The sequence below is a fragment of the Zootoca vivipara genome, chromosome 6 (assembly GCF_963506605.1).
Source record: "Zootoca vivipara chromosome 6, rZooViv1.1, whole genome shotgun sequence".
Taxonomy (NCBI): Eukaryota; Metazoa; Chordata; class Lepidosauria; order Squamata; family Lacertidae; genus Zootoca; species Zootoca vivipara.
The window spans coordinates 91,572,084-91,594,327 of record NC_083281.1 but is presented as its reverse complement, the minus strand read 5'-3'; the positions used below and the strand labels follow the sequence as shown (position 1 = coordinate 91,594,327).

General features: G+C 48.7%; 1 protein-coding gene across 1 annotated transcript in view; it reads left to right on the top strand.

Moving 5' to 3' along the window:
* Positions 1-20,798, top strand: part of LGI3 (leucine rich repeat LGI family member 3) — a 28,702-nt gene extending 7,904 nt beyond the window's left edge. The window contains exons 2-8 of the mRNA XM_035118359.2: positions 4,893-4,964; positions 6,126-6,197; positions 7,086-7,157; positions 10,335-10,406; positions 11,722-11,891; positions 13,592-13,756; positions 16,105-20,798. Of these exons, the coding sequence (XP_034974250.2) occupies positions 4,893-4,964; positions 6,126-6,197; positions 7,086-7,157; positions 10,335-10,406; positions 11,722-11,891; positions 13,592-13,756; positions 16,105-16,922 (1,441 nt within the window). The 3' untranslated portion in view covers positions 16,923-20,798. The remainder of the gene's footprint in view (positions 1-4,892; positions 4,965-6,125; positions 6,198-7,085; positions 7,158-10,334; positions 10,407-11,721; positions 11,892-13,591; positions 13,757-16,104) is intronic.
* The last annotated feature ends 1,446 nt before the right edge of the window (positions 20,799-22,244 follow it).

Genomic DNA, 22,244 nt, shown 5'->3' with positions numbered 1-22,244 from the left:
TTTTATTTTATTTTTGTTTCGACTATGTCAGACCAACAAGGCTACCTACCTGTAACTAAACTAAACTAGTATAAACTAAAAACTATTTTTTTTAAATTCTTCAATATATAATTATTAATTTTTCTTAATTCTTAATTGTTCTATCTTTTTCGTAAACTGCTGTGAAGTTAAATATATAAATATCAAAGACATTGGTGCACATCAAGCACAGTGAGGTGAGCCACAGTGAGCCATAGGAGCCAACTCCTAGGGGCTGAGGGGTCTTCAGCCCCTCAATAAAATATTTGAGGGTGCCAGCCCCCCATATCTTATTCAGGTGGCATCCCTATTCTGGACTATGCCACTTCAGACTGCAGACAGGTAGGGGGCATTTAATTGAGCAGGGGCTCAGGGATGCTGAAGAGCCCTGCAACCACCCAGAGGCTCAGGAAGGAAGCTCAGACTCAGGAAGGGAGGGGGCTTTCAAATCAGCACAGACAAGGAGGGAAATGAAACCTACTCTGTTGGCGCGGGAATCGTAGGAAGCCACTCCCTGACTCTGACTCAGTGGGTTCGGATGCGTAATTCTGAACTGTAGCTGTTCTTGTATATATGTAATAAAGACTGTAAATATCACGCTGATTGTGTTACTGCGAAGGAGAAACACCACCTTTATACACTGCATAATAAGATGAGATAATTCCAATTCAGGCAGAACAAGGTGTGATCAACTGAGATGGCAGAATTCCACTTCAAACTGTGTGTGTGTGTGTGTGAGAGAGAGAGAGAGAGAGATGGTTTTGAATCAACAGAAGTCCAGTGTCAAGATCAAGGGAAGCAATAGTGCAACTATTTGGGGCACCAAGGTTTCAGAAGGAACATGTGCAGAGAAGGGTGACCAAGATGACCAAGGGTCTGGAAACCAAGCCTTAGGACTGCGAGTTGATTCAGCAGCCCCGCAACCCTGTCCTATTCCCGCTGGGAATTTCTGGGACGCACGTTGGCATTTCCTAACACTCTTCTCCCAGACTGCTGTGTCTGGCTCTGTCTTTGTGCCAATGCTGATGCCCACATTGATTTGTTTAAGTGTTTTTTCCAGCCTCTCTCCAACTACCCTTCATTAATCACAGCAAATGGAGAGATCTTTAAATGCATCCTCTCTGCCAAGGGGCTATCTTTCTTTGGCTGTGCTCAGTTTAAGTATAAAAGAGATTGCAAGGGAAACTGCAAGAGGAGGAGAAGGACAGAAAGAGAAGAAATTGACATCAGGGGTGTGTGTGGAATGGAGCAAGATTGGGGCCCCGGGTTCTGCCTACTGAGAGCTAAAGTCAGGAGACAACCTTTAAAAAAAAATTATTCAAAGATTTTCAAAATATGCAGATAACAACCACAGTAAAGGATGTTAATAATAAACAAGTCTGCACGGTCCGGTCACTTGCCATCAGGATTCTTTACATATATATATACTAGTGTCATTCAGCCCGTTTACTAAACGGGCGCTAGAACATTCGGCCTTTTTTGGCAGCGGCGCGTGGGGGGGCCAGCTGGCCCCTACCACGGCCGCCACTTCTTCGGGGCGCTCCGCTGAGCCCAGCTGGCCAGCAGGCGCCCAGGAGAAGGGGTGGCAGCGCATGGGAGGGCCGGCTGGCCCCTCCCACGACCGCCGCTTCATCGGGGCGCTCAGCTGAGCCCAGCTGGCCAGCGGGTGCCCAGGAGAAGGCCGCGATTTGGCCTCTTTCTGCAGCGGCAGTGCGTGGGGGGGCCGGCTGGCCCCTACCATGGCCGCCGCTTCGTTGAGGCACTCCACTGAGCCCAGCTGGCCAGCGGGCGCCCAGGAGAAGGCCGCGATTCTTCTGAGGACTGCGAGGGAAACGGTAGGCAGAGGGGTGGGGAGAGCGTGTGTGTGTGCGCGTCAAGTCTCTGCGTCGAATCCCTGTGTCCGTGGGGCACATGCGCAGTAGCGCGGACGCAGAGACACAGGGACTTTATTATACATTATAGGATATATATGGTATATGTATTTTTATTAAAGATGTCTTGATTTACAAAAGTATATGCAATCTCTCTCTCTCTCTCGTATTTTTTCCACGTATCATTTTTACAAATCAGTTTCATTTGTTGAGGCTGGCGCCTACCAGCTAGAAAAATGTGCAGTTTAGCATTTGGCCTGTAGCCAGTGAGTGAGACGAAGTGAAATCTGTGAAAAATAGGACAGCATGACAGTAAGTGAGGAGGAGGACATCAGATGCCCAACCACACGCTGCAAGCAAATCAGTTTTATCTTCACGTTTGCTGCCCTAGCTTTCCACAAAGGATTCCTACTTGGTGAGGGGCCTCCCGCCCCAGATCTATGATTCCCAGGGTTCCTAGGGTAAGAAGATGGCATCAAAAGCAAATAAAGTCAGTAGCGCAGACAGACTCTTATGGTGCTTTTTAGGGTCTTAATTAGCAAACAAGTAGGTTGTAGGCAACAGTTAACAACAGCGGGTTTTTATTTATTTTAAAATAATTTGTTAGATTTGCCCCAGAAAGGATCATAAGCATTGGTGGGGTTTCACAGTTTGTTACCAGTACGGGGAAACAAAATGGGGGGCGGGGGGGAGATAGGTTGGCATTTTGTTGACAATGACATCACCTGGGCACCTCAAATAAAAAAAGCTCACTGGGTGTGAACTGGGGACCACTCCCTGCCTCTCAGCCTGACTGATCTCACAGGGTTCTTGTGAGGATAAAATGGGGAGGAGGAGAACAATGTAAGCCCCCTTGAGCTCCTCGGAGAAAAAGGTGGAACATAAATGCAACAAATAAAAAGATAAACCGTACACACATCTGGAAGCAGGCGTGAGCGAGCTTGTGGCTGGGAGTGTGATTGGAAACAGCCAATTTGTAGCTCGTGCTTTGAGCCACTAATGGAGAAGCCACCTGCTTTGCAGATTGGAAACTGGTTTCGCCACAATTATTCCCTGTCTTGAGATTGTTCACTCTCTGGAACCACGGAATCAAAGTACAGACCAATTACACAGGTGTGGGATCTACATATGTTTCTAGTGTGATGGTACACACACACTCTGTGTATCATAAGAACATAAGAAGTTAAAAAGAGTCTGCTGGATCAGGCCAGTGGGCCATCTAGTCAGCTTCCTGTTCTCACAGTGGCTGACCAGACATCGCCATGCAGGCATGTAGCAAGGGAGGGGCGAAGGGGGCGGACCGCCCCTAGCTCTACCACTCTGGGGGGAGCACCCCCGGCCCCTGGCCCGTCCCTTGCCTCCGCCGCCCGAGCAGGAAGAAGCAGAGCGCGCTACGGAGCAGGTTGCCGGCCAGCGCCGGCAAACCGCGAGCAAGCCTCTCTGCGGCTTGCTTGCAGTTTGCCGCCGCCCAGAAACCCACACCGTAGCGTGCTCTGCTTCAGAGCGCGGCGGACGAGCAGAGCAGCAGCACCAACCCGGACTGCACATGTGCAGACATGCGCAGTCCGTCCTGGCGTGCAGCGTGACATCACGACACATGCATCAGGACGCATGCGTGCTGCGAAGTGACGCCCCGCCCTCAGGGCGTGCCGCCACGGGCAGCCAAGTGGCACCGTTCGCCACTGTCACCATGCAGAGGGCATGCAGTCCATACCCAAGCACAAGAGCCCTCTCCCCTCCTGTGTTTTCCAGCAACTGGTATTCAGAAGCAGAGCAGGGCCGGCCCTACGGGCAGGCTGGGTGGCACAGGGCACCACGGCCCTGGCCCGCCGGAGGGCACCACGAGCTGCGCCCACCCGCTGGCCGGCTGGTCCGCCGCGCAGCTGCGCCCACGCCAACCCCGCTGTGCCTGCCCGCCCGCCGCGCAGCAGCGCCTGTGGCAGCCACGCGGTGCGGCACCCGCCCACCCACCGCGCTGGGAAACGGGGCGGGGGGAGAGCCGAAGGGATCTGTCGCTCCACGGTGCCAGGGGCGCTTAAGACGGCCCTGGAAGCACGGCTGCTTCCAACTGTTGTGGCAAAGCACAGCCATTATGGCTGGTAGCCATCAATAGCCCTCTCCTCCTTCTTGACTTTATCTGGTCCTCTAAAGCTATCAGTGTTGCTGGTCATCACTGCTTCCTGTGGGAGTTCCATGCTATCACTATGCACTGCACGAAGGACGCAGGGGCGCTGTGGTCCAAACCACTAAGCCACTTGGGCTTGCTTATTAGAAGGTCGGCGGTTCAAATCCCCGTGACGGGGTGAGCTCCCGTTGTTGAACTGTCCTGGCTCCTGCCAACCTAGCAGTCCAAAAGCATGCCAGTGCAAGTAAATAAATAGGTACCACTGTGGCAGGAAGGTAAACAGCGTTTCTGTGCACTCTGGCTTCCATCACGGTGTCCCATTGCACCAGAAGCGGTTTAGTCATGCTGGCCACATGACCTGGAAAACTGTCTGTGGACAAACGCCGGCTCCCTCAGCCTGAAAGCAAGATGAGCGCCACAGCCCCATAGTCGCCTTTGACTGGACTTAACCATCCAGGGGTCCTTTACCTTTACCTTTTGCATGAAGGACTTCCTTTTGTCCTGAATCTTCCAACATCCAGCTTCATTGGATGTCCAAAAGTTCTAGTGCTGAGATATAGAAAAACTTTTCTCTTATCCCGGTGTTTTGGGAGCTTCCCCAGGGGAAACTGCTCTTTAGTGCTCAATCAGAGCAAAGGGCAATTCTCCATATTGACTTTCACTCCCATTTAGAGTTAAAAGTATGTTTTTTTTCCTGGGAAAGGAGTGGGGCAAGGGAAATGCCACGCACTCCTGTGCTTTGCAGGCTCAGCATAAGTGGAAGCGTGGAGAAGCCACCTTTTTACTGCTGCACAGATCCTTTTGTGAGATTCAGTTGCCTCCTTCTGTCTCAGCAGGCATTTTAACATTTCTCTCTCTTTGCCTCTCCTCTCCTGCAGGACCCTGATAAATGCAGACTTCAGTGAAATCAAAGAAGCCGCCTTCGCTCACCTCCCGTTCCTGCAGTTCCTGTATGTCTCTCTGCCTGTCTGTTTCCCCTGGTTTTGTCTTTGGGGAGGAGGGTTCTTGTTACCCTGAGTTGTCACAGCGTTGCTTAGCCAGCCAGAGAATTTTACCATTAGAGTGACTGCCGAGGCTAGTATAAGGTTACCAGATTTTTTTCAATGAATCCGGGGACACTTTTGAACTTCAATTGATTTTCTGTGGGGACTGATTTGTCAATCCGGGGGACTGTCCCCGGGAAACAGGGACGTCTGGTAACTATAGGCTAGTACAGTGGTATCTCGGGTTACAAACTTAACCTGAGTTAAGTTCTTAACCTGAGGCGCACTTTTGCTACTGTGGTCTCCCGCTGCCACCGCCCACCGCTGCACGATTTCTGTTCTCATCCTGGGGCAAAGTTCTCAACCTGAGGTACCACTTCCGGGTTAGCGGAGTTTGTAACCCGAAGCATTTGTAACCCAAGGTACCACTGTAATTGGGCAACGGGCAGGATTTTTCCATGGCGGCAGATAAGAGAGGACATCCTTTCTGCCTTGACACATTAACTTTTGCAGCTTAGAAACAGCAGTGGTCAGAAAGTGTACTCTGCAATATCCCTTTTTTAAATCCCTTTTTTGAATCCCTTTTTTAATTTGTTGGTTTGTTGACTCTGTGGTTTCAGTTCAGCCATTCCTATCTTTGATCTGTATTTCATTATTTTTCTCCATCTTGGGATACCTCTGTCTGCGAAATTAGTCTAAACACAGCCAAGTGTTATTGTGTGAACCATGTTTGTTCAAGTAATTTTTGAAACATTCCCATTCTTCCTTAACCTTATCTATTGATTGATTTCTTATTAACTCTGTCATTTTAGCGAGTTCTAAATACTCACAGAATTCATGTGATGAATTTGCAGAATTCATGTGATGAGCAACTGGGATGGAATAAAGGAGCAGGAAAGCTTAAAGTTGCTGGTCTCTCAACTAAGAGGCGCTGAGCTCCCATCTCTCCCTCTTCTGGAGCCATCTCCTTGTGATACTCAAAGCAAAATCCTAGAATTGTAGAGTTGGAAGGGACCCAAGGGTCATATAGTCCAACCCCAGCAGCGCGACATGAAATGTTAAGCCAAGCATTCCCAGGGTTTTCTGTCCCATCTCACCGCCTTAACACCATGTCTTTTCTCTTTGCAGCTTATTGAATTCCAACAAGTTTTCCTTGATTGGGGACAATGCGTTCACTGGACTCTCTCACCTGCAGTACTTGTACGGGCCACTTTTCTCTAACCTCTACACTGGGACAACACTTGTAGTAGGCAGAAGTGCCAGGAACAGGGGGAAGGGGAGAGCTGATGTTTACAAGCCCTAGGAACAACAAAATACACAACAAAAGGTCACACAACTTATTCCAGTTCCAGCCATGCCCATCTCCACGCAGCCAGTAGAGGGCTGGTGGGGGATGGGGAGGGCGTATCAATGACTACCAGACTTTCAAATGCTGGCATCAGTCAAGCTCATAGATTTTGTTGAATTAATTAAACTAAATCTACAATTGATGGGGGGCTTTGAATCAATGTGCAATGAATTGCTAATGTTTTGAACTTTATTCAAGATTTTATCTTCCTTGGTGGGTTGGGCAAACTGCTGTTCTGAATGAATTTAGGGTAGGGTAGTGGGTAGGGACCCAGGTGGCGCTGTGGGTTAAACCACAGAGTCTAGGGCTTGCTGATCAGAAGGTCGGCGGTTTGAATCCCTGCAACGGGGTGAGCTCCCGTTGCTCGGTCCCAGCTCCTGCCCACCTAGCAGTTCGAAAGCACATCAAAAAGTGCAAGTACCGGTAGATAAATAGGGACCGCTCCGGCGGGAAGGTAAACGGCGTTTCCGTGCGCTGCTCTGGTTCGCCAGAAGCAGCTTTGTCATGCTGGCCACATGACCCGGAAGCTGTCTGCGGACAAACGCCGGCTCCCTCGGCCTATAGAGCGAGATGAGCGCCGCAACCCCAGAGTCGGACACGACTGGACCTGATGGTCAGGGGCCCCTTTACCTTTTACCTTAGTGGGTATTAGGGATGAGTTTATGGAAACAAGGCAGGGCGGTGGGCTACAAATAGCAGGGACTCCCTGGGTGAGAATATGTCTTTCTCTTTGCCTTCAGGTTCATCGAGAACAACGACATCCAGGCTCTGTCGAAAAATGCCTTTCGTGGGCTCAAGTCCTTGACACACTTGTGAGTTGCTACTTGGGCAGAAGCATCTGCAGACTTGGCCTTGCATGCTGCTGATTAACTGGTGCACTCCTGGCAGTGTGGGACGTGCCAGCCAGAATAATAATGAAGCTTAGGGTTTTGGGTTTTTTTGTTGGGGTCAAGATTTAATTTTGGAGAGATGTTTATTTTGCTGTTATAGAATCATAGACTTGTAGAGCTAGAGGCATCTTGTCCAACCCTCTGCAATGCAGGAATCACATTATTATTGATGTTAATTTTTTGTATCTCTGTTTGTGGATCTTATTATGACTTGTTGGGGGGTGTTGCTTGTGTTGCTTGTGTTTTGATATGTTTTTTTTATTTGTTGCTTATGACTACTTCTGTTGTATTTTTGTAATTACTCAATTCTGTTCACACTGTGTGTGCCTTGAGCATGGTTTTTAACTATGGGGAGGCAGCATACAAATGAATGATTATGATCAATAAGACATGGATCATAATGGTCAGGGATAATAATAATAAATAATAATAATAATAATAATAATAATAATAATAATAATAATTTTATTATTTAATACCCCTCCCATCTTGCTGGGTTTCCCCAGCCACGCTGGGTGGCTTACAGCATATAAAAAAATGGTAAAATGTTAGACACCAAAAACTTCCTGATACAGGGTTGCCTTCAGATGCCTTCAAAAAGTCAGATAGTTGTTTATTTCCTTGACATTTGATGGGAGGGCATTCCACAAGGCGGGCGCCACTACCGAGAAGGCCCACTACCTGGTTCCCTGTAACCTCACTTCTCGCAGGGAGGGAAATGCCAGAAGGCCCTCGGAGCTGGACCATAGCTGCCAAGTCTCCTGTTCTCCCGAATTGAAAAAAATCCCAGAAATCCCCCGGATTTCCTACCTGTCAGGGAGGCTCCATTTCGGGTGCCGCTCTGCCCATGTCTGGGCACCGGAAATCGGGCAGCGCGGCAGCGGAAGTTGCTTCTACGCATGTCTAGACATGGTGCCGCGCCTCTGCTGATCCCACATTTTTCAGCGCGAGACTTGGCAGCTATGAGCTGGACTTCATTGTCCGGGCTGAATGATGGGGGTGGAGATGCTCCTTCAGGTATACTAGATCTGTCCAGGGGGTGGGGGAGAGCTTCTGCATTGCAAAGGGCAGGATGCATTATGCCCACAGAGATATTGCAACACCTTCCTGCAGGATTCTTGCCCATGAGGGTTGGCTGGGTCACATGGGGTCTGTAGGGGCAGCAGAGTTTTCCTTTGCATACCCCCTCCAACATTTCTCCAGTGGAAATAGGGACATCCAAAAGCAGGAGCTTCTGGGATCAAATCAGAAACCGGGATGGCTTCTGACATTCCGGGACTGTCCCTGGAAAATTGGGACACTGGGAGGGTCTGCCTTTGCCACAGCAGCAGTAGCAGCCACCAACCTGGATGGTTTTAAAAGCGGATTAGACAAATTCATGAAAGAAAAGGCAATCAATGGCTCCTAGCCACAATGGCTATGCTTCTGAATACCAGTTGCAGGAAACGGCAGGCGGGGAGAGTGTGGGAATGTTCAAGGATACAGGAGAGGATATATTGTTTGATTATATCCTTTCCAACTTGTGTTAACAAGTTCTACAATTTAGCAGAGTAACATTCTCAATAATAATAATAATAATAATAATAATAATAATAATAATAATAATAATTTATTATTTATACCCTGCCCATCTGGCTGGGTTTCCCCAGCCACTCTGGGCGGCTTCCAACTGAAAAATAAATACAATAATCTATTAAACATTAAAAGCCTCCCTAAACAGGGCTGCCTTCAGATGTCTTCTAAAAGTCTGGTACTGTAGTTGTTTTCCTCTTTGACATCTGATGGGAGGGCGTTCCACAGGGCGGGTGCCACTACCGAGAAGGCCCTCTGCCTGGTTCCCTGCAACTTGGCTTCTCGCAATGAGGGAACCGCCAGAAGGCATTCGGTACTGGACCTCAGTGTCCGGGCAGAACGATGGGGTGGAGACGCTCCTTCAGGTATTCTGGACCAAGGCCATTTAGGGCTTTAAAGGTCAGCACCAACACTTTGAATTGTGCTCAGAAACGTACTGGGAGCCAATGTAGGCCTTTCAAGACTGGTGTTATGTGGTCTCGGTGGCCGCTCCCAGTCACCAGTCTAGCTGCCGCATTCTGGATTAGTTGTAGTTTCCGGGTCACCTTCAAAGGTAGCCCCACGTAGAGCGCATTGCAGTAGTCCAAGCGAGAGATAACTAGAGCATGCACCACTCTGGTGAGACAGCCTGCGTACCAGAGGGAGCTGATAGACAGCTACCCTGGACACAGAATTGACCTGCGCCTCCATGGACAGCTGTGAGTCCAACATGACTCCCAGGCTGCGCACCTGGTCCTTCAGGGGCACAGTTGCCCCATTCAGAACCAGGGAATCCTCCACACCTGCCTGCCTGCTGTCCCCACAAACAGTACTTCTTTCTTGTCAGGATTCAACGTTAAACTTGCACAGCGGATAGCATTTGCCTCTAAAATAAGTTACCTGGTAATGTCCCCTTTAGTCCCTCATAAAAGAAATAGACACGGCGGCACAGTCGTCTATAAAAGTATAAAAGAGTTTACTCACTCACATTCTGTTCACAGATGGATCCCAGAAGGCAGACTTAAGTTACAAAAGTTAAATACCTGGAAACTATTCCATAAGGAGACAGCTCCTTTGTGTACTATTGGCTGGAAGCCAAGAGGGCATCTTAGGCTAAGCAGATGTTGCTTCTTCGATGAATGTAGCCAGAGAGAGAGAGAGAGATGGCGGCCTCCGCTGAGGTGTTTTATTACCTGCATAGGTGAGGTCACGCCCACCTCTGGTCACATGTAGAGGAAGTCTGTCACAGCCTAGGAGGAAACAGGAAGTTCTGACTGGCTGGTCCAGACACCCCCTTTTTATGTCCACTCTAGGGATGTTGTACTTGAGTGCTCTGTGTTTCACATCCCACAGAGAGGGCTCATGCTCAGGTCCTGCTTGTGGGCTCCCCACTGGGGCATCTGGTTGGGCACTGTGAGAATGCGAATCTGGACTAGATTGGCCCCTGGCCTGATCCTGCAGGCTCTTCTTACATCCTTATGTTCCTCAAGAGCAGCAAAGAGGGGAACCCCTGGCACAACCCAACATTCACGTCTTCCTTTCTTCCAGATCTTTGGCCTACAACAATCTGCAGACACTGCCCAGAGGCCTCCTGAAACCCCTGGACATCTTGAGCGACCTGTAAGGTTCCTTCCCACTTTGGTGCAAGTAATTCTGCTCCCTGCACCTTTTGCAATTGCAACGCCCTGGCGAGCTCTGTCCTCCCATATTTGTGGCCCACAGGTTCATGGCAAGGTGCAAGAATTTCACCATATATGAAAGACCGGCCATTGTAATTAAATTAACCACAGTCCAAGCAATTACTGGGAAGGGCTTGCTGAAAATGGGTGAGCCAATCAGAATGGACCAATTTAAATTGGAGCAGCAAGACGGGTGCAAGTTAAATAATTTGATTTCATTTGTGGGGAATAGGAGAGCATTAAGCATATGTATAATTCTCCTTTTCAAGATCAGTGAGACTTAAACGCACCAACATGTTCTTTACACAATAGTAGTACATCAGTAGCGGATTTGGGCTACCATAATATTGCTGTCCAGAGAGACCACAGCGCAGTAAAATTGGAACAAAACTCAGAACATTTGTGGTTATAAAATTTCAGCAGGAAGTCTCAGGATGGGCATTGACTGGAAAAGAAGCAGATATTCTTTTCACTGTGCATTTATTATTATTATTTGTGTCCATGATGCCGTTGGGATGATCAAATGCTATCCTACTTTCAACACTAATTTCAATACATGAGAAAGTTTTTTGGGGGGGGTCACACTGCTTCATTTCCAATCAGGGCATAACCTGTAACTTCCAGCTGAAATCCTGTAATTTTCATACAGCAAATATTCTAGAGTTGGGGGGGGGGTGTCTTGCTTTTCCTGCACTTAGAGCCATTCCAGACAGCAATAATAAAAGGAATACTTATTTATTATTTGTTTATTATGCAGTAGCATTAGAGAAGATCACAGAAAAAACTAGTTAAGCAGGATAAATCTACACTGACAAGCAAATGAATTATAAGATCAGCATTATCATTGGTGAAGATTGACAGCACACAAATCCTATTTAGATTTCCAAAGCATAGGGAATCTCTGTATTTAGGAAGGAGAGTGGGGGGGGGCAGCAGTAATTGGAGAATGCTGCATTAGATTTGCAATCCCACCTTTGTATTGGGTCACTGCTCCTAAATTAGCCAATTTGTGGCTGGAGGTGATTGCTCCTAGAATCATAGAATCATAGAGTTGGAAGAGACCACAAGGGCCATCCAGTCCAACCCCCTGCCAAGCAGGAAACACCACCAAAGCATTCTTGACATATGCCTGTCAAGCCTCTGCTTAAAGACCTCCAAAGAAGGAGACTCCACCACACTCCTTGGTAGCAAATTCCACTGCCGAACAGCTCTTACTGTCAGGAAGCTCCTGATTTGTCTCTCTCTCTCTCTGACAGAGACCTGCGGGGCAACTCGTTGACCTGTGACTGCAACATCAAGTGGCTAGTGGAGTGGATGGAGAGCACAAACACAAGCATCCCCGCCGTTTTCTGTGGGAGCCCCGCTCAGTACCAAGGCCAAAAGATCCGGGACCTGCCCCTCAAGGACTTTGACTGCGTCACCACAGGTAGGAACAGGTGGTATTTGCATGGCCTCCTGGGAAATAGAATGGTACCCAGAAGTAGTGCTTCATCTACAGATTGTGCTGGGGGTTTGGGGAGGAACCCTGCCTTGCCATCCCCTTCTCCTGCAGATTTGTGCCCTCTTAGAATTTTGAAGTGTCAGGCATAGCTCTAGTGGCTTTAGCCCAAACGTAGCAGAGTTTTCCTGCACAGCGCAGAAGCTAGTTGAGGTGGAAATGACTAGTCGGCTAGACGCATAGACGCAGAATAACTATTTACAGGATTTATTAAAAGAAAAATAAAAGCAGCAGAGTTTCTGCATACAAAGCAAAGCAAAATAAATCCTCTCTGTCTCTCTCTCTCCAACCATACGCAGCACTCTGTGGGGGGGGCGCCCGAGGGATCCCTGCACCAGGGCACCCGATGACCTCAAGACGGCCCTGTTCATGCAGTGCATAGTTCAACTGTGATGCTTGCTCCCACATGAGGCAGTGGTGGTCACCAACTTAGATGGCTTTTAAAGATTAGACAGATTCATGGAGGAGAAGGGGGCTGTCGATGGCTACTAGCCAGGATGGCTCTCTGCTTCTGAAGACCAGCTGCTGAAGACCACAGGAGTGGAGAGGCCTCTTGTGCTTGGGTTCTGCTTTCTTGTTGGCTGCTGCGAGAACAGGGTGCTAGACTAGATGGGCCATTGGCTTACAGGTTCTTCTTACATTCTTATGTTCACACTACAGAACAATGAAATGTAACAGAAGGGATGAAACCATGGCTAAAAACGACCTACATTTCATGTGGCAAAACATGGGTGGGTAGGGAGGGTATCCCTGGCACTGGGTTGATGTCCAGGAAGTGAGGGTGCTCTGTAAATAGGACATCATAATCAAGAAGGTTTTTCCTGACCAGTGTCTAATGTCATGTTGAAGGGAGAGAATTGCCAATTGTATTATTGAGTTAATTCTGATCCTATGGTTTGCATTGCCCCCCCCCCAATATTCCTCCTAGAATGCCTTTTAAAATGCTTTCCTCTTTGCCTCTATGCCTCTGTGTGTCAAAGTGCAATGCAACAGTGAGACTTGCTATCAAGGCTAAGAGCTGGCCTTGTCTGGAGGACAGAACGAGAGGCAGAGAGGGGTTTATTATCAGCGACGATGCACTTCCAGCCTGACGCTGGAAGTTGCTAGCTTGATGCGTATACTAACCTTACTGAAGTCTTACTCAAGGCTGAGTGAGGATGCTACCGGGGCAGCATGTGTCAGCATGTGTTTATGCACAGGACCGGACACAGGAAGATCCATATATGTACTTGTGACCCCCTAGCGTGCGCACATTTACAGAGGAGGGGGAAAGGAGCCCAAGGAGTGTATAAGAAGCTTTGCAATTTCTGTTTCTGGATTCTTGTCGTGAGGCTTAACCACCAAGAGTCTCTTAATTAATTAAGAATTAAACTCTTTCTCTGAATTCAACCCCCGGTGTCATTATTGGCTATCTCTGTCCTTGCCTGGGCGCAACTTAAAGGACCCTTAGTAGCTGATAAGGCTACAATGTGAGAATGGGAACCCATGGAGTTCAGGCGGGCTGTTGTGGTAGAATGTGGCCCTTCAGGTATCCAGGGTCCCAAGCCATTTAAGGGCCTTTTTTAAAGGCAATCAGCAGGACTTGTTTGGGATACAGACAGGGTCTCTTTGTTTCTTTCCTCCACCAGACTTCGTGGTGCACCAGGTCCTGCCTTTCCAGTCTGTGTCCGCAGAGCCGTTCCTGTACTCCAGCGACCTCTACGTAGCCCTGGCCCAGCCCAGTTCCAGCAGCTGCAGCATCCTCAAGTGGGACTATGTCGAACGGAAGCTGCGGGACTTTGACCGCATCCCTGGTAAGCAGTGGATTGTGCCATAGAATTTGCAGAGTTGGAAGGAGACCCAAAGGGTCATCTATTTCCATCTCTGCCCTGCAATGCAGGAATCACAGCTAAATGTTGCAGGCAACAGACTGCAAAGAGGGAGGCACCATGGAGAGAGCGCTGGAAAATCCAGCAACAGCCCCTTCAAACAGGTTGCGATGAGGAATGTGGCATGCACCTTAGTCACCCCTGCTCTCTGGCATTTTTAAATGCATGACAAAAGACATGCACCTGTTGCACACATGCATGACAGTTCCAGGTGGACATGTTGCAAAGGCTGCAAAGAAAGAGATGCTAGTAGTTGGAGCTCCCTGCTTGGGGCTCTCTCCTTCTGACCTGGAAGCCCCAGAGTGGATCCTGAGTGGATCTTGCCCTTCCAAGGTACACAGGGCTCCCTTTCTGTGTGCGACAGAAGTACAAGTGCTGTGCTTTATAGGAGGGGGAGGAGCAGAATTGATTGTCCATATCCATTTATATTGGTGCAGTACGACTGCATATTACACAGTGGTTTGGTCCCAAGAGTCCCATGTATAAACTACATGAAAATCATGTACAGTATACCCAAATCCTTGGAGCCGCCCCCCACAGCTAGCAGGTGAGTGGTGAGTGAGAGAGAATTCCCTCTGCTCTGAAAACCTGTGTGCCAAGAAGGCCTTATCCAGCAAGCAAGGTGGAGAGCTTAAAACAGGGGCAGGCAACCTAAGGCCCATGGGCCAGATGCGGCCCAATCGCCTTCTAAATCCGGCCTGCGGACGGTCCAGGAACCAGCGTGTTTTTACATGAGTTGAATGTGTGCTTTTATTTAAAATGCATCTCTGGGTTGTTTGTGGGGCATAGGAATTCGATCATTCCCCCCCCCCAAAAAAAATAGACCGACCCACCACATGGTCTGAGGGACAGTAGACTGGCCCACAGCTGAAAACGGTTGCTGACCCCTGGCTTAAAAGCTCTTTTTGCACCAGGTAACCCAAACCGACCCAGTGTGGAAAGAGCTTGTTAGCTCTCTGCCTTGCTTTGGGGACAAGGCTGCTCAGCGTGCTGGCTCTGGAAGCCTAGAGATGTTCATACAATACCTTGGCAGAACTTGGATGGCCCTGCAATGCTTCACGAAAGCACCCCAGAGCTGGCTAAATAAGCCTTGCCCTCCCAAACAAGGCAGAGAGAGCTAACAAGCTCTTGACATGCCAAGTAAACCCAAGTGGGCCCAGCACAAAAAGAGCTTTAAAGCTCTCCAACCTGCCAGGATTTAACTTGCAAAGTTTCAAATAGCCTGCCTTGTATTGCTGAAATCAGGAGAATTAAATGTGCATAAGATGCAATTGTACTATAGTGCATTTGCGCAGGAGGAAGGAGTACTGCCAAGCTCAAAGAGACAGACTTGTTATAAGAAAAAACTGCTCCTTTTCCCCTTACGGGGTTTCCAAGAGCCCGTATAGAGCCCTTATGTAGGTTCTCTATTGGTAGGAGAAAATAACAGAGGCCAACCAGAGAATATTGAGAAGCAAAGCAGCTAGTAAGCCTGAACTTTATTAAACTGTTGCAACAGGGTCCCCCCACTCAACCTAGCAGTTCGAAAGGACATCAAAGTGCAAGTAGATAAATAGGTACCGCTACAGCGGGAAGCTAAACGGCGTTTCCATGTGCTGCTCTGGTTCGCCAGAAGCGGCTTTATCATGCTGGCCACATGACCTGGAAGCTGTACGCCGGCTCCCTCGGCCAATAACGCGAGATGAGCGCCGCAACCCCAGAGTCGGTCACGACTGGACCTAATGGTCAGGGGTCCCTTTCCCTTTACGCTGTAGCCCAAAACCACCCCCCAAAACATCATACATACAGTACATCACAGAAAGAGATGGTCCCCAGCAGAAATTTGAGTGTGTTGCTTCTCTCCTGTCTGCCAGGATACCTGAGAATGCCTTATCCGATTGCCTTTTCTGAGTAGTCTGGCCATTCCTTTAAGATGGTAAATATTTAGTTCCTGAATCTCTTACACATATTGATAGTGTGTGCAGCTTAACAGAGACTTGCCAGACTGTATTTGAAAAGGGAGGTGTAAGCCCCTACAGTCCAAAGACAATTGGAGAGCTTTTCCCATTCCCTTCTTCCTTGCAGAGAAATAATTGAGGTCAATTTGGGAGAGACAAAATGGCTTCAAGATTGTTCTCCTGTACTATTTCAGACACGTGGTTTATATACTACTTATGTGTGTGTTTGCCTTGTACATTTATGAACATTTATTTAATATATATATATATATAAGACCTTAGAATTCCTATAACAGACCTTTTCCTGTGCTGATGTCTCATCCTGTTCTCCTGCAGCTCACTCGGCCATTTACTGCAAGCCCATCGTGGCCGAGTCGCAACTATACGTTGTGGTGGCCCAGCTCTTTGGCGGCTCCTACATCTACCGCTGGGACACCAACATCGACAAGTTCATCAAGATCCAGGACATCGACAGCCAGAAGATCCGCAAGCCCAACGACATCGAGGCCTTCCAAATCGAGGGCGAGTGGTTCTTCGTCATTGCCGACAGCTCCAAAGCTGGCTCCACCAGCCTCTACCGCTGGAACCAGAATGGCTTCTACTCCCACCAGGACCTGCACTCGTGGCACCGTGACACGGACGTGGAGTACCTGGAGGTTGACGGCAAGCCCCGGCTGATCATCTCCAGCAGCTCCCAGGCCCCCATCATCTACCAGTGGAACCGCTCACAGAAGCAGTTCCTCCACCTGGGCGATGTGGCAGAAGTGATGGACGTCCAGATGGTCAAGCACTTCCGGGTCAAGAGGGACAACTTCCTGTGCCTGAGCCGCTACATTGGCGACTCCAAGGTGGTCAAGTGGGAGGGCCTGCGGTTCACGGAGCTGCAGACCTTGCCCTCCCGAGGCTCCATGGTGATGGAGCCGTTCCGCGTGTCCCAGCATCAATATATGGCCCTGGGGAGTGACTTCTCCTTCACCCACATCTACCTGTGGGATGAAGAGAAGCAGAAGTTTGCAAAGTTCCAGGAACTCTCTGTGCAGGCCCCCCGCGCCTTCCGCCCCATCCCTTTGGAGGACATAGATATCCTGCTGGCGCCCAGCTTCAAGGGGAACACACTGGTTTACAAGCATATCGTGGTAGACCTCAGCTTGTAGGGCAGGTAGGTCACTGCTGTCCCCGGCCTGCACGCACACGCACACACTTTCTTCAACTGGAGGTGGGTACCTGAGCACTGTAGTCACTTGGATAAAGGCTGCTTACTCATTCCCCGCCCTTCTCTCCATGGCAAGGATATAAGCTCAGGCCCTCCTCGATGCAGAGGCTCCTCCAGACCACAAAAGGGACCTAACATACACTCACATACTCCTATATCGACCTGGATGTATATGCAATAATAATAACACACCCCTAGACCTCACGTCATTAACTCCATGCAACGCTGACCAAGCGTCCCGGTTGAAATGCAAATCTTGTTGCCAAATTTCAGCACCGAAGTAACTCTCCACCCACACCCACACACACACCCCAAACACATGAAGCTCACCGGAATAATGACCACACTTGGAAATGACCTTTTGAGGTGATCCCTTGAGCGTGTAAGAGTTGAAATGTTACGTTTCCACACTTGGGATTTCCTCTGGGGTTGCCACTTTTGGTTTTTTAAAGTGCACACACACGACACCGTCGTCCTCAAATCGCTGTTCTCCTGCCTTCCCCGACCCTGGTTTCTTCCATTTCTTTTGAGATCTCCCAAAAGCTTTGTTTTGTTTTGTTTTTTAAGGAATGGAATAGCATCCTGAGTGCAAACCATGATGAAAGTGCAGTAGAAATGATGTCTGGAGGGCCCCATAGACCCAGCTGGCCCCTGCCAATCCACCCCAATCCATTAACAGGGAGCTCAACACAAACCAAACATCCTTTGCTCCATACTTCCTGCCTTGCAACAAATAAACCCTGATTCTGCACACACACACACACACACACACACACACACACACACACACACACACACTTTTTATAGCTCTGCACCAGCAGCTCCCAGCTGACTTCCAGCTGTGCCTCTAACATCCCAATTTTTTCCTGACTGGTCCATCAGCTCTTACTAACCTCTAAACCTACAGCAACTCTCATCCTAAGAAAGCCACTTTCTAGCTGTTGGGGCATAGCTGCCAAGTTTTCCCTTTTCTCGCGAGGAAGCCTATTCAGCATAATGGAATTTCCCTTAAAAAAAGGGATAACTTGGCAGCTATGTGTTGGGGACAGAGAGCTAGAAAACATAACGGTGAATGGATTGGGAATCAGGTAGCAAGTAAAGAGACATAAATATCAAATATGCAACCCCTACCATGATTTCTAAGCTCGTTTGCAGATTTCTGAGGGTCCATAAAACATTATTCCACATAGTAAGAGGAATATGCTGGAAGATATCACAGGATCGAGACCAGACATCCATATGGATAATGCAACTGAGGCATACAGTTTATGATTATATGAAGACAGTTACTATATGCAGCTAATTTATTATGCAACTAAAATATGTGACTTTGGCAGCAGACGTCTCTCTATATTTTTACATATTCCCCAAAGAGTACTCAGTCCTGCTTATTGCTTCTCGTTAGGCAAAAAGTGTATTAAGAAAAGAGCAGAGCCTGCTTTCAGTGTGGGCCAGAGGTGGCAGATGGGTCTCTGTGACTCAAGGTGGTGCATGGGGCAAACTCTTGCCCAATTGGGTGGGTCGGCATTGCATGTAGTTCGCTTTGCCAGCTCAGGGTGGCTGCAGCTTGACATAGCTCCCTCCTCCAAATCAAGGCTGGCTTTGAGCCTCTTGGGACTGGCTCAGGAGAGATGGAGGAGCAGCAGAAGGCGGGACTTGCTGTTTCCCAGTCCCAGAATAAAGTGAATGGGATTTTGACCTACTGGAGATAACCCCTGCTAGCATCATTCAATGGGCCAGCTTTCCCTGAACCATTTGAAGCTTGGAGAAACCACAATCAGACTCTTGGCCTTGGAAAGGACAGGCCCCAACAGCAAGAGGGCTTTCTGGAAAGGGTGGTAGAAGGAGGCTATGGAATCCATAGGGCAAGCAGAACATCCAAGTGTGCAAACAGAAGGAGAACAGCAAAACAGGCTAAACTCGGGGTAAGAACAGGAGCCAGGATAGGGAGGAGGCTGGTAATCTACGGCTCAGGCTGAAGAATGTGGTGCAAAGGGTTATATAAAACAGAAAGTGGTGCATGTTTGGACCACCACGGATACCTGGGTTCAAGAGGGTCATGTGATTCCTGCATTGCAGGGGGTTGGACTACTACATGGCCCTTTGGGTCCCTTCCAACTATGGGCATAGATGGAAATCCATGCACTGCCTTCCTTTAGTGGAAGGAGCAGGGCACCCAAAAGTGGTCTCCCCTTTTAATTTGCAGTACTGTATTTATTAAAGCCTTTGGTGCAATGGAGACCTTTTACACCTAACACTTCTAAAGGCAGAGTATAGTCAATGCTATTTTTCTAGAAAAAGAGGTGCTGGAACTCACCATGAACGCCTCCCTTGTTCCAGTGTGGTGTAGTGGTTAAGAGAGGTGGACTCGTAATCTGGGGAACTGGGTTCGCTTCCCCGCTCCTCCACATGCAGCTGCTGGGTGACCTTGGGCTACTCACACTTCTTTGAAGTCTCTCAGCCCCACTCACCTCACAGAGTGTTTGTTGTGGGTGAGGAAGGGAAAGGAGAATGTTAGCCACTTTGAGACTCCTTCGGGTAGTGATAAAGCGGGATATCAAATCCAAACTCTTCTTCTTAGAATGGCATGCAGAGGGTCCTACACCCAACCCATAGTATCCCTTGGTAGGGCTGGGAAAGACTCCAGGTTGAAACTCAGCTGACTCTCCCTGCCTTCTGTCCAGTTTTCCTTCATCACGTCATGTAGGAACCCACGCCCTGCTTGTGGGTTTCCTACATGCATCTGGTTGGCCACTGGATGCCAAACTTGATGGGCCATTGGCCTGATCAAGCAGGACTCTTCTTATGCTCTTAGATTAGTGGTCCTCCTTGTGGGCTTCCCCATTGGGGCACCTGGTTGGTCATTGTGGGAACAGGATGCTGGACTAGATGGGCCATTGCCCTGCTCCAACAGGCTCTTCTTCTGTCCTCACTAGACCTCGCCCTCGCTCCCCACGGCCACCTTTCCCCAAGGCGATGGAGAAAAGCATCTGAAGCCACGGAGAATAGCCATGCACAGCAACAGCAATAGCAGGGTGGGAAAAGGGACAGTTCAACTCCCCTCGGCTCTGCATTGCTTTTGGTGTGAAATGTAGTGTGCAGACACACACACCACCCTGTCTGGATTCAGACATGTAAGGCCCATGCACATGAAGAACACAAGTGTGATGGCCTCGTCCCTGTGGTGGGAGTTATGTTGCAATCCTAACCCCCCGACTTTGAAGTAAGCCCTATTGAATTAAAAGGGGCTTACCTCTGAGTGGTTATGGTGAGGATTGCAGCCTTTCTTCCTTTTGGATGGATAGCAGAGTGCCTCTGGGCCTACACAGAGAATCTGCGTCTCACCATTCCGGAACTTGGGTTTCTCTTGTCTTCAGCCAAGATAGCCTTGGCAGGTAGGTGTGGAGGCTGCTCAAAATTAGGAAATACCAACAGCATTTTGAATTCTCAAGGAGGATGAGCTTCGGCATCTGTGCTGGGAGGAACCCGAGGAAAAATATCGGGGGGGGGGGTGTAATTTCCAGGGGGAGGCTGTTGACTTTTCCTTCGCCTCACCTGCCCAGTGCTATCCATTAAATAATTTAAAGGGTGAAGTGAAGCTTCCATCAGGACGCTCGGACCTTTCCTAGGGAAGGCATGATATTAAGCAGGTGGGGGAGACCCATATGGAAAGGAGCAAGAACAGGACAGACACTTCTCACGACAGACACTTCTGCTTAAGCACATACGAAATGCACTTGGGAATGTGCACTGTGAAAAATAGTGGCACCTCTACACCTTTTAATTTGACTTGGGAAATTTAATTCGTTGTAATAAAGTTATTTATTCCCTATTTCTTCATGCTTTCTTCATTAACTGTCTGGAAGCTGGTATTGATTTTGCCTTGAACTGTCACGTCAAGTAATGTTGTGTCCGCATGGAAAACAAAGCACCTCTCCCCCTCCCCCTGCCTTCTTTTGGGGGTTAGCATTAGGCCATTTGGGAGGCCTTTCCATTAGATATTATTTTGCTGTGATTCCTGCATTGCAGGGTGTTGTGGAAGTTGGGGTTTGCTTTTACAACCTAGCCCCCTCTTGAGGGATTTAGGATCTCCCAAGGTCCACTCTTGGTCAGAGAAACAAAACAGAGATGACAATCAAGTAAAAGAAAGCAAGGCAGGCTCTTTAAACCTGGTCTTTACTGATCTCTTGCAGCAGTCTCTCTCCCTTCTCCAACAAAAGGAAAAAGAAGAGCCCCAAAGTGGGGAACAACTTTTAAAACTTTATAAAGTTCCAGCAAAAACCGGAGCATGCATAGGTTACATGTTTTTCCAACTTGTCCATCATGATACGTTGTAAATAGCCCATCCAGGTCTGCCATTCATCTTTCTGACATATTGTATCCACTTCTTTAGATATTGTATTTATCTGGGTTTGTTTTTCTCGCACTCCTAAAGGTAAAGGTAAAGGGACCCCTGACCATTAGGTCCAGTTGTGACCGACTCTGGGGTTGCGCGCTCATCTCGCATTATTGGCCGAGCGAGCCGGCGTATAGCTTCCGGGTCATGTGGCCAGCATGACAAAGCCGCTTCTGGCAAACCAGAGCAGCACATGGAAACGCCGTTTACCTTCCCGCTGTAGCGGTTCCTATTTATCTACTTGCATTTTGACGTTCTTTCGAACTGCTAGGTTGGCAGGAGCTGGGACCAAGCAACGGGAGCTCACCCCGTCACAGGGATTTGAACCGCCAACCTTCTGATCAGCAAGCCCTAGGCTCAGTGGTTTAACCACTGATACACAAAAGACCTCTGTTTGACAGGTCTCACTCACTATTTTGTTGACAAGAACCCAACCTACCAATTAATGACCTATCTGCAGCCTGTTTAGGAGTTCCTGACTACTGCCGGCAGAGGTGACTGCCAAGGTCAGATGTGAACCAAACATGTTCCCCCTCTTCCCCTTTTATGCTCACTGTCATGTTTTGGCTGATTGGCCAGCTAAACCAGGTGGGGGTAGCCGATAGGTCTCAAACCCTCAATGATTTAGAGACTTCCCCTGCATGCAAAGACAGGCTCCGGCAGATTGAGCAGACAAGACAAGAAGGCGGTTTCTGCACATGCTGTACAGGGAAGTGAAGGGAAGATGGGACTTTTCAACCTGGGAAGGTAGCCCATCTAGGAGAAGGAGAAGTCTGATCCTAAATATCTGCTGCCTTGTGGAATATCTCCAGGAGAAGAAAAGGCTAAGGAGTAAACCCTTCACAAATCTGGAGTGGAGTCTCCAAG